The 12,300-nt window shown below is 40.8% G+C and overlaps 2 protein-coding genes across 3 annotated transcripts in view; both read left to right on the plus strand.

The window, feature by feature from the left end:
* The window catches only part of LOC144648597 (uncharacterized), a 701,885-nt gene that overhangs the window by 397,487 nt on the left and 292,098 nt on the right, over positions 1-12,300 (plus strand).
* On the plus strand, positions 271-9,946 carry LOC144659613 (hydroxylysine kinase-like). Of its 2 annotated transcripts, XM_078520192.1 has the most exons (3): positions 271-396; positions 7,214-7,889; positions 9,084-9,946. In XM_078520192.1, the coding sequence occupies exons 2-3, from the start codon at positions 7,218-7,220 to the stop codon at positions 9,690-9,692; spliced, it is 1,281 nt and encodes a 426-aa protein (XP_078376318.1). In that variant the 5' UTR covers positions 271-396; positions 7,214-7,217; the 3' UTR covers positions 9,693-9,946. The 2 variants fall into 2 exon arrangements, with proteins under 2 accessions (XP_078376318.1, XP_078376245.1); XM_078520119.1 differs by lacking the exon at positions 271-396 and having other exon boundaries at positions 6,957-7,889.

The following is a 12,300-nucleotide window of genomic DNA, read 5'->3' on the forward strand; positions in this document are numbered from 1 at the left end:
CGAAAAGGAAAATTTCCCCCCCTCCTTAAAATTTATAATGGTCCGTCCCTAACTGTACTAACCAAAATGCTAAACCTGAGTGCTATTTAGGCTAACCGGAGTGCTATTTAGGCTAACCGGAATGGTTCGCCGGCCGGGGAGTAGCAAAAATTTCCGTTATTCTTATTGCCGGGTCTAATTAATTCCATTATTCCTCCACGTGGTCCCTGAAAGCTAATTTATAATTTAGTCACGCAAGAGTGAATGGACTACAAAGTTTTAAGGTTTATACACACTGTTTATATTGTGTAGATCATTCTTCGCCTTACTGGGAGCGTGCGAGCAGCCTCAAATAGTCACTACAACATTTAGCTTGAACTGGTTGAAGTGAAAAAGGGTCACGTCCATCTTACAGAGGTTTGGAAAACGTTTTTAAGCTTTTTTTACCTGCTTTTTTACCGGCTGTTGAAATACATGGTTAAATATCGTTTCTAGAATAATGATTGCCCGATCACGAATATTAATTGTTGGACTATTAGTCTGTCTCTATTTCCAAAAATCTCATAAAATCTAGAGCTTACTTACACGTTCTTTCGGTGAGCTATCGGTTGCCCAAACGAAGATATATTTTCTTTTACGTAAGGCATAATGATCGACAATATTTGATAATATATTTCTTTTACGCAAGGCATAGTGTTCCATCGAGCGTTCGGCGAACACTCGATGGATTTGCATGCGATTATCGAACATGGATTTCTATATTGTCAGTTTAACGTATATTTAGACGTATATTTAATTTTAAGCTGCAGTCGAAGCACATTTTAACAAGTTCAAGTACATGCACTCGCTGAGGGCAGTAGGCAGTAGCCTTTTAATACCCCTAAATAACCTCGTACATTAACAAAGACTTTTTAAAACAATGACGTATAAACGATTTTCGACTGTACCATTTAGCTCCGTGGAAAAAGTTCGTTTTCAATACAGTCGAAGCTCTCTTAACGAACACTCTCGTAAGCGGACAGCTCTACTTACGGCCGCCCTGTTTGAAACCCCGTTTTAACTCCCATACAAACTCTGTATTTTTACATTCTCGTAAGCGGACATTCCCGTAAGCGGCCGCGGACACTTTCAGAGATTACGACTTAGACTTTTTCTTTGTTTTTAAGCTCCCGAAAGCGGACACCCAAAATAAAATCCTATTAACAACCTCGTACTGTATTTTGTTTTTATCAATCAACTTCACATCACCGTTCGTCACAATGATTTTACAGTAATTACAGTACCATATTTCAGTGTTTGTTTTGTCGTCATCCAAGTCCGTCCGGTTGTTGCTAGTTGGGCAAGCTCCCGTAAGCGGCCATCAATCCCGGCTACACCCCTAGTGGCTTACGAGAACCATTCTCGTAAGCGGCCAGCTCCAGCTACGGACACTTTTTTCGCGTCCCGAGGGGGTCCGCTTAGGAGAGCTTAGACTGTACGAACCTTTTTTATCGTCTGCCAGAGGAGTCGGAAGGAGCAATCAGTTGAAGTCTATTCGCATATGTGCCCTGAACGAGTTTGTTGGCGACTCCAAGCCTAAAATCGAATCACACTGGAGCGATGCAAAAATCGACTAGATTGAACATTAAGTACGGTATCCAGTGTTATCTAGAAAATTAAAAATGACTGAATCTCTTTTATACGGACACTGTAGAGATTATAGAAAATGCTCTATTAACTTGGTGGCTGCCAGTGTAAGTGCTTTGCTTGAAGACAAACAAAAGCTACAGCATTGAGCCGGAATGGCCACCAAGCGGCGGGGCTCAAGTTGGCTCAACTGTAGAAATTTCGCCTTTTACAGTCACATCACTGCCGGTTTGAAACTTTTATTTAAATTAAGAAAGGGTAGTAATTATAAACTCTTTGTAAGGTTGATTGTAGCGACAGAAACAACAACATACAAAACGTTCTGAAGAACGACATAGCAGCCAGGTCTAGGGCTTTCCACAAGTTGCTCGGCAACTTTTTGGCAACTTTTCATGTTTCGAGCAACTTTTTCCCCTTCGAGCAACTTTTTTCCTCTTGAGCAACTTGTTGCATTTTGAGCAATTTCCAGACCGAAGATCTCCGAAGATTATCCGAGTGTTGTTCAAAGGCAATACGAACGTTTCCGAAGATTTACGAAGTTTGCCGAAGATATTCGTGGAACATCTAAAGACGCTTCAACAAAACTTGTCGGCAAACATGACGTCATCGATATCTTCACGTTTTTTCTCAGTTAAAGAAATTCTTGTTATTTAACAAATATTCCCCTTGTATGATACTTCTTTTGCTGTAAAATTGCAAAAAACTGCTTAGAAATCTTACCTTCGAAGGGAAATAAGCATATATTTAGAGAAATTATCTTGATTAGAAGTAGCGTTTTGGATTTTTTGGAGCAACTTTCGAGCAACTTTTATTATCAGAAGCAACTGTTTTGGCTTTTTGGAGCAACTTTTGAGCAACTTTTTGAAAAATTACGGGCAACTTTTTGGGAAATCTCGAGCAACTTGTGGAAAGCCCTAGCCAGGTCACGACGTCACGCAAAGACCGCAAACACAAACAAACTCATTCTCAGGGCTTTTCCCTTGGTAATTTGTACCAAGGGAAAAGCCCTGGGAACGAGGTTGAAACACAACCCCAACCTCGACCCCAACCCCAATCTCGACCCCAGAGTGTCCCCGGCTCCTTCACGGCGGTCACACGCAAAAGTTGACGTCACATCCGGTCATCCCCGCCTCGAACTTTTGACTCAAAAGCAATCTCGCGCCCAGAGTGTCTCCCGGCTCCGCGGTCCGTCAGCGGTTGGTCAGCGGTAGGGTCGCCGGTAGACACTCTGGGAAACTGAAATGTATTTCTCTTTCTCTATTAGCCCTCACAGAACAATAGAAATCAACACGGAAGTCTGAAAATCTTCCCGGAAGTAAACCAAACCGGAAACCCTGGAAAAACATTTTTTTGTTTTCCATGGTCAAATGTTCAGAAGTATCAGCTTAATTTTGTAAAAACACCTAAGAAATCGTGATATGGCTCTAAATAAATGAAGTATTTTCTAATTCTTCCCTTTTCTTTGAACGTAAAAGATACCATGAATAAAAAAGGACTTCCTTTAAACGTCGATTCTGAACGGAGTTTTTAAACAACAAACGACGGCGTCACCAAGGACAAGGTCAACGCGATTGAAAACTCAATTTATAGTTGACTTACAAATCTCGCTAGAACTACTGTTTTCATTCAAATCTCCATTCCGGTTGAAAAACTGAATATGGCAGACAGTGCACGATTCAAAATAATTACTAATGACGCAGAATTTGAACAAAACGCGTTGTTGTTTTGCTGAAGAAAATGAATTGTACAAAAATTATAACACACGTGTGCACGTGCTAAGTCGCCAAAATGCTAATTACGCCTTTTGAATAGCGTTGACCTGTGTGCGTGTGGCCTTCAACGTCTTTATTAATATCACCGCCATTCAACGAGGAAAAAATTGTTTGCTTGAAAACATGCAACCTATCCTGAAAAGATGCGCTGTCAGCGAGAAGCCTTTCCAATATACAAAAGTCGCCAAACAAAAGTATGCGAAAGTCGCCAAATAAAATTTTTTTATGAACAGAACAATAGCTTGTTTGTGCGCTGTGTATTATGTAAATTTCTTAGCTGTCCTCGGCAAAACAACAACAGACACACGCACGCAGTCTTCACGGACGGAATCCTGGAAGGCTAACAACACCATTGATTTAAAACAAACATAGCAGAATGCTCAAGAAAGAGACTAAAGGAAATCAAAACACCAGACGCATTTTTGTTAACTCTCTCTTTTGTTAACTGCAGGACGTTATTGTTACTTTTGTTGAATCAATAAACACCAGTAATACTGTAGTTCAACTTTTTCGATTTACTTCCGTTCTGGGAAATTTACTTCCGCTTGGAACTACGAGCATGCGCAATAAAAAACGGAAGACCAAGGTTTCTCCTGAAATCGACCTGAAATTGATCTGATCGATTCCAGTTTCCCAGAGTACATCCCATACCGCTGACCGACTAGATGGACTCTGGGCTCGAGATTGACTCGAAAGTGGGCAAACTTTTGTAAGAAATTGTTAAAGAAATAGTACGGTGAAAGAACATTTCAAGCTGGGACACTCAGTGGAGATGAATTATCAAATTTCCAATCCATAAGCAGCGTATAAACCTTAACTTTCTAGGGACGGCGTTAACTTTTGGCTTTAAAGCGAAAGTTTTCGGAAAATTTAAGAATTTGTATGGAAAATGTTGGCGGGAACTGCGCACGCGCGCTGCGTTTGACCGCTGTGTGCCCGGCTCCTCGGTCCGTCAGCGGTTGGTCAGCGGTAGGGTCGCCGGGACTCAATCTGGGAAACTGAAATGTAATTCTTTGTTTCTATTGGTGATTCACAGAACAATAGAAATCCACCAGGAAGTCTAGAAATCATCCACGGAAGTTAACCACACCGGAAACCCTGGAAGAACATTTTTTTTTGTTTTCCATGGTCAAGTGTTCAGAAGTATCACCTTAATTTTGTAAAACACCTAAGAACTCGTGATATGGCGCTACATAAATGAAGTATTTTTAATTACCCTTCTCATTGAACTCAAACGATACCATGAACTAGTGGTAACCACAGGTTAGAAAGTGCGGGCCTCGATGCAGTTAAGAGGAGGTACTGGGAGGGAAGTGTTTTTAAATCACTGGACAAAAGAAAATTATTCCGAGTAAGGTCGAGTAACGCGTCACGCTTAAGTCACGAATGTTTTTTATCGTTTCCTATTGCCGCGAACCAATCAGAGTTGTTTTTTTGATTGACAGTTTTGCGAAGTGTAGTCGAGCACGCGGTGTGGATTGAGATTTGATTTTCCTCCGTCGGCAAACTCGCTTTGTTGTCAGTGTTATAAGGAATTTCTCGAGAATAACCGTTGTTGGAATCATTCGCTTTGCCGTAGTTAATCTGTGATACAATCACAGCAGATCTTCTCAAAAGCAACACCTATAAAACAACCTTTGCATAACGTAATGTCTGCAAGACAGAAGCTTCGATCTAATGTGACAAACTGTTGATTTTTCGCATTCTTATCGCTCTTGGAGACAATATTTTTCTCTTCCGGTGTTACGACAAACTGTCGTGATTGACACATTTTTTGCATTCCGATCGTTCTTAGTGGAGGAACAAAATTTTCAACTTCCGGTTTGTAGATAGCCTTTATAAACGTGGCGCGCACGCGTAATACGCAATCCGCTGGTCACTGTCAAGATTAGGGTTGCGGGCCTCTCTTGGGCCCGCAATAAAAAAGGACTTCCTTTAAACGTCGATTCTGAACGGAGTTTTGTTTAAAACAAAAACGACGGCGTCACCAAGGACAAGGTCGATTCAAAACTCAATTTATAGTTGACTTACAAATCTCGCTAGAACTACTGTTTTCATTCAAATCTCCGTTTCGGTTGAAAAACTGAATATCGCAGACAGTGCTTGATTTAAAATAATAACTCATGACGCAGGATTTGAACATTACGCGTTGTTGTTTTGCTGAAGAAAAAGAATTGTACAATTGTGTGCACGTGAATTGTGTGCACGTGCTGAGTCGCCGAAATGCTAATTATACCTTTTGAATAGCGCTGACCGGTGTGGCCTTGAACTTCTTTATTAATATTACCGCCATTCGACGAGGAAAAAATTATTTGCTCGAAAACATGCAATCTATACTGAAAAGATGCGCTATCAGCGAGAAGCCTCTGAAATATACGAAAGTCACCAAACAAAAATTTTTATCAACAGAACAATAGCTTGCCCGTGCGTTGTGCATTATGTCTTAGCCGTCGTCTGCAAAACAACAACGGACACACGCACGCAGTCTTCACAGACGGAATCCTGGAAGGCTAACAAGACCTTTGATTTAAAACAAATGTAACAGTATGCTCAAGAAAGAGACTAAAGGAAATCAAAACACCAGATGCTCTTTTGTTAACTCTCTCTTTTGTTAACTGCAGAACGTCTTTGTTACTTTTGTGCATGTTGCTTCGATAAACACCAGATTTTGTCTTCACTACACAATCAAACACACAACACCGCTATAAGGCATGGGCGCGTTGGTCAGCCAAACCCAAGATAAGCATTAATTGACACATCAACAAGATACAGGAGTCATAATTAGAAGATATAACTGTTAGCTTACATGCACCACAGCCGGACACGAAAACCCTAAAAATCCCGCTATGGAAAAAAATAGGGACCGTGTACCCCCAACCAATGCTATGGCGCCACCTTTGGGGTTTAAAGGTTTACAACAATTTTACAAAAGAAGCAAAGTAACAAATAAATAAACAGATGAAATAATCGAAACAACGTAGCGTGAAGCCAAGGAAGGCTGACCGTAGAATGTTACAACTTTCTCAACGGACACTTTTCAAACCGCCTAACCGCGCGCGCGCGAGGCCTCACGCACTACTCTCGCCCCAGTTTTCTGATGCGTGTCGGCAAAATATTAATTTATGTTAATCAGGACCAACACAAATTACATTTCTGTCGATTCGGTGTTGGAAATAGTTCAACTTTCTCGATTTACTTCCGTTCTGGGAAATTTACTTCCGCTTAGACCTAAGAGCATGCGCAATAAAAACCGGAAGACCAAGGTTCTACCTGAAATCGACCTGAAATTGATCTGATCAATTCCAGTTTCCCAGAGTCCGTCCCATACCGCTGACCGACGGACTCTGAGCTCGAGATTGCACCCTACGTTGACTGCGGGAACAAAATATTAAAATGTACATATTAAAGCCTAACGTCGACATAAGGAAAATAGTGATCTTTTCGCAATTCCTTATGTCGTTATCTGGTCCAATCAAACAAAGCGCTAACAAGTTTTGAAATAAAAATAATAATAATTGCAGACTAAACACTCGTCGAGTGCCTCTCGTTGTTGTAATCATGACCGCGTGGGGCCTAAAAAGGAAGCTCAATGTTGAATGTTGAATGGTGGTTAAAAATCGCCCGAAACCTTGAAAGCTGGCAATTTATCGTCAAAGGATATTCGCTATTTCAATTTTCTAATTTAGGAATAATGATAATCGACCTGAAAACTCTGATTGAATACACAGTTTGCTTTTTCACTTTCATGATTGCCCCTTTGAAATTGAAATTGTTTACATTTGATAGGCCTCTTGATATGCAATGTAAAATACGATGTCCCTAATATTTTCTTCCAGGAAAATGGCTGCTCCACTTTCCCTTCTTCCAAGAAGGCCTCCTGTGAGCTCACGTCAAGCAGTAACCATGGCAACTAGACTGTTCAACCTGTCCATTAGAGATCCTACTTCTGTCAAAGAATTAGTGAGCAATGAAGACAGAAACTTCTCTATGAGAGGATCCTGGATGAGAGAGGCCATGGAAATGGGAGAGACTGTTTGCAAAGAATACGTTCTCAAAATTTCAAACAATAAGGATTCAAACCACAAACGTGTAATACAGGTTCAGTGTGACGCCATGTTGTTCCTCCAAGCCCGTGGCTATATATGCTCCACCCCAGTCCCTTCCGTTCTTAATACGTATTTTGTGAAGTGTAAAATCCCAAAAGACACCCAGCCTGGAAGTGTTGCCCTGGAAACTGATACTGCTACCCTAGAAATTGACAATATGTCTACCGATACCAACATTATTCATAACAGTGTTTGTGATAGCCTTGGAAACCTCGACAATGCAGGAGATCTGGGAAACGGAATAGAGATTTACGATGGTAAGGAGTATTCTGAAAAGGAATACTTTGTGTGCGCTGTGCGTCTACTGAACTTCGTGCCAGGAAAAATGCTGACTCAAATACCGCTGAACACTGAACTGCTGTTTAATGCCGGGATGGCCGTGGGAAGGTTGGATCGAGATTTAAAGGTAGGCGATAAAAATTCCTTTGAGTTCCCGTAGTGTCTAGATAGAGACCCCTCTTCCCCCTCCTCCCCCCTCCCCCCCCCCCCCACCTTGGTTAACAAATCTTGAAATACGTGATCCTGCCCCGTCGGAAAAAAAAAAAGAACGGTTCCTTGAAAGTAATGGCTCGAACATTACACTTTCTTTTTTCGACACAATAAGGAAAACATTACGTAATATGATATATTTGCGTAGCGGATTTTAATTGTTTTCCTTTTCGCTTGCTTATTGCCAATAAATTGAACGGTACAAAACAAATTTTACATGAGCAAACTTTAAAAGTGTAGAACTAAGTAAAGAATGACAAGAGTAGAATGACTGGAAAAAAAGGTCGTTATAATCCTTAGTTTGCCGGAGTATTCTACACTTCCACACTTGAGAAGTGTAGAACTAAGTAAAGAATGACAAGAGTAGAATGACTGGGGAAAAGGTCGTTATAATTCCCAGTTTGACAGAGTATTCTAAGTAGAATGATAATCCCTAGTTTGTCAGAGTTATATTAATACTTCTATACAACAAAAAGTGTGGAACTAAGTAAAGAATGACAAGAGTAGAATAGCAGGCAGAAAGGTCGTTATATTCCCTAGTTAATCTTAGTTTTCCATACTTCTATACATTACGAAGTGTGGAACTAAAACGAAGTCCGGGAATGAAGTGTAAAAACCCGGGATTTCATGGCCAGTGCTGGACATATGTGTAATTTAAGGTAAACACAACCAAAAAATGTCGCGGTGGCCTAATGGTTAGTGCGCCGGAGTCCGGATCGAGCGGTCCGGGTTCGAGCCCCGGCAGGGGTCACTTGTGTTGTGTTCTTGGGCAAGACGCCTTATTCTCACAGTGCCTCTCTCCGCCCAGGTGTATAAATGGGTACCGGCGACACAATACTGGGTGGTACCCTGCGATGGACTAGCATCCCATTCAGGGGAGGAGGGGGTAAAAATATTCCTAGCCGCTTAATACTACGGATACGCTCCGGCAGTGTTTGCCGCATGGCTCGTGGCTTCCCCCTTATATTAAAAAATACAGTCGCTGTTAAATATTGATAAATTATTGTTATTTCTATCGTTGTTTTTGTCGTCATCTTATCGCTGTCTTTATTTCTGATTGTGATTACGATTGTTAATGTGATCATTAATCCATCTTAACTTTGTTTAACAGGACTTTGATTGTCCCAGGCTTGATCGTTCAGGGTTTCTGTGGGATCTATCAGATGTTGCTGACACACTTGAGAAATTTCTTGACGCTATCAACAATGAACATCACATAAAAATGATTCGAGAAGTTTTTGAATTGTACAGAAAAGAAGTTGTACCAAAACTTCACCTCTTACCCAAACAGTTCATACATGGAGACGCAAATTGCGCAAATATTCTAGTCACTTCAGACGACAGTTTCGGTTTCATAGACTTCGGAGATCTTAACTACACTTGCCGGGTGTTTGAACTAGCAATTTCTCTTATGTACATCTTGAATGTTGATGGCGCTTTGAGCTGCGGGCGCACTCGAATGGCGGGATATTTCTTCGCGGGATATAAATCGATAAACCCCTTGTCTGATGAAGAATTGCAACTGCTCCACGTGTTGGTGGCCTCGAGGTTTTGTCAAACGTTAGTTTTAGGAGCCTACACCAGCAAAAACCTAGATCCTGATAATGCATACGTGATGGAAACGTCCAGAAACGGTTGGAAAAACTTTGAGGCATTTTGGAAAGTACCCAAAGAAGAAACGCTAAAAACATGGCTCGAAATAAGCGATAATAAACGGTAAAACATGTGCGGGTTATTGACCAAGCGTGAGAACACAGATGGGTAGATATTTACCAACTTCTTTTTTTCGGGATTGTGAACCTCGACTGCGTCTCGGCAGGAGCCCATTAGCCTGTGTACGGCCGTCCCGCTCCGCTCAAAAAAATCGCGGAGCAGGACGGCTGTACACAGGCTAGAGCCCATTCGTGAGCTCCAGGTATCGGTACACAATCCCGCTAAAAAAAAGGCCAATATTCAGCCATCAAACATGTGGTACACAGTCATTCTCGTCCCCAGAGGCCGCGATCCCGGGTGCTGACCAGAAGGATCGCGGCCTCTGGGGACGAGAATGGTACACAGTAGGTAATCTCACACAGCGGTCAAACGCTGCGCGCGTGCGCAGTTCCTACGCAATTCCCGCCAAAATTCTCCATACAAAGTCTTAAATTTTCCGAAAGCTTTCGCTCTAAAGCCAAAAGTTAGTGCCGCCCTGGAAAGTTAAGGTTGATACGCGGCTAATGGATGGAAAATTTTATAATTGATCTCCACTGAGTTTCCTAGCTTGAAATTTTCTTTCACCGTACTATTTCTATAACAATTTCTTACAAAAGTTTGCACTGACTTTTCGGTTAGCACGTTCTTTTAATTTGGCATCACAAAAAAAAACATTTTAACTTTTCCCCAAATTGGATTACTGCTATGGTAAAGAAAAACTTTGGGAGGCAGGCCACGTTGATTGACGTCCTGTAAAACTGCACTTCCACGTCTAGACGGTTTCTATTTTAAGGCGCAATATTTATTTAAACCTTATTTAAACCTAACCATAATATTTATTTGACAATTAAACAAAAAGTTCCAATTTTAAAGTCGATAGAAACCGAGAGCGAGTCGTCTTCTTGTTTTTGCGTAAACCACTAAAAAGAGCAGGTCTACAAAGTCTGTACCAACAACGGCTACAAAACATTGCCATTCTAATGTATAAAGAAAAACACGGACTTGTGCCCACTTATATAACAGAAATATTTAATACAGCCCTGAAACAATATAATCTGAGGAACGCTGCCCATAATCCACGTTTTCGTACCATGTATTATGGAAAACATTCTTTAAGATATTTCGGGCCCCATCTTTGGAACAAATTAGAAAAAAAAAAAAAAAAAAATTATAGTGATAAGGAGAAACCAAATGTCAAGAGTTTCAAAAACAATATGAGGAGGAAAGACCTTACATGCGTAATAGATACTAAGTGTTAATGTGACATAGAGCAAAGTTCGCCTTTCCAGCTCGACCAATTGGTAATGAGGTCTCGCCTACGCTTTGAGTTTTTAACTTTTTAATTTTTAATTGCATTTTACATTTCACATCTTACACTTCTTATATTTTAAAGTTTATATTCTATTCTCCTTTATCTATTCATTTATCTATCTATTTATATATGCAGAAGCATATGTAGTAACGTTTAATCCTAAAATTTAAATGTAAATATTTTTAACTTGATGTAGCTTAGATATATTTTAATGTAAATAGTGTCCCCAATTAGTTTTAATAAGCTAAAGACCTGATTACATGGCGAATTTCAGCCCGGGCTGAGATTTCAGCTCGGCTTCCAGAACAAATCTTCTTAAAAAGACATTTGCGATTACATGAAGAAAGTGTCATCCCGGGCCGGTTTTTAAAACCGGGCTGGAAATCTCAGCCCGGGTAAACTGGCTGTAAAACCTCATGTACGTAAGCATTTAGATTTCAGCCCGGGCTGAAGAGTAAAGGTGGATTTCCACTGACGCGTAATTTTTTACGTGCGTAAAAAAATGTATGAGACAATGTATGAACGGCTTGCGTACACGTTTACGCAGGCCGTTCATACATTGTCTCTAATTTTTTTCACGCACGTAAAAATTTACGCGTCAGTGGAAATCCACCATAAGCTTACGGATGCGCAGTGATGGTTTTCAACGAAAGAAAATGGCGGCGACGATGATTTTTCAGTTTTAAAAGTGTTCAACCCGGACTGAAATTCGCCATGTAATCAGGCCCTAAATCAGGCTACTGGCACTATAATAAAGTCTTTCGTTCATTCTTTCATTGAATTGATTTATTGAAAGTTTGGATTGATAAAATTCAGCGAAAAATTGAGCACGCGCCTCAACTGGAGCTGTCTTTTGATCGATAGACGGCACCTCTGTAGCCAATCTGTGCGTTTTAAATACCAATACAGTCAACTCTCCCCTTGCGGACACCCCGATATTGCGGACACTTATTCAGACAAAACTATCCAGATCCCCGGCGAAAGTTATAGAGGTTTGACTAGAAATGACTCCCGCTATTACGGACTCTCGCTATTACGGAATTACGGACGCTTTCGTGGTACCAAAAGAACAATTTTATTGTTTTGACTTTCGATAAAGCGGACACCAAGAACTTTTCACATAACATTATTACGGAAAATTGCAGTCTGTTGCATGCATACTATTTGTCAAAACACACTTCAGAAGTCTTCTGGAATATTTACTTTCGCATCAATTGCTTCAGTAGCTGTACAACAGACTTTGCTTTTTTACTTCAGCTTGCGCCCTTTCCTTCCAGACGACTCCTTCTAGGAGAGATCAAACCCTCAATCCCTCGACCATTGT

This window comes from Oculina patagonica, chromosome 1 (assembly GCF_052425735.1).
Source record: "Oculina patagonica isolate OP01 chromosome 1, crgOcupat, whole genome shotgun sequence".
In the NCBI taxonomy this organism is placed as follows: Eukaryota; Metazoa; Cnidaria; class Anthozoa; order Scleractinia; family Oculinidae; genus Oculina; species Oculina patagonica.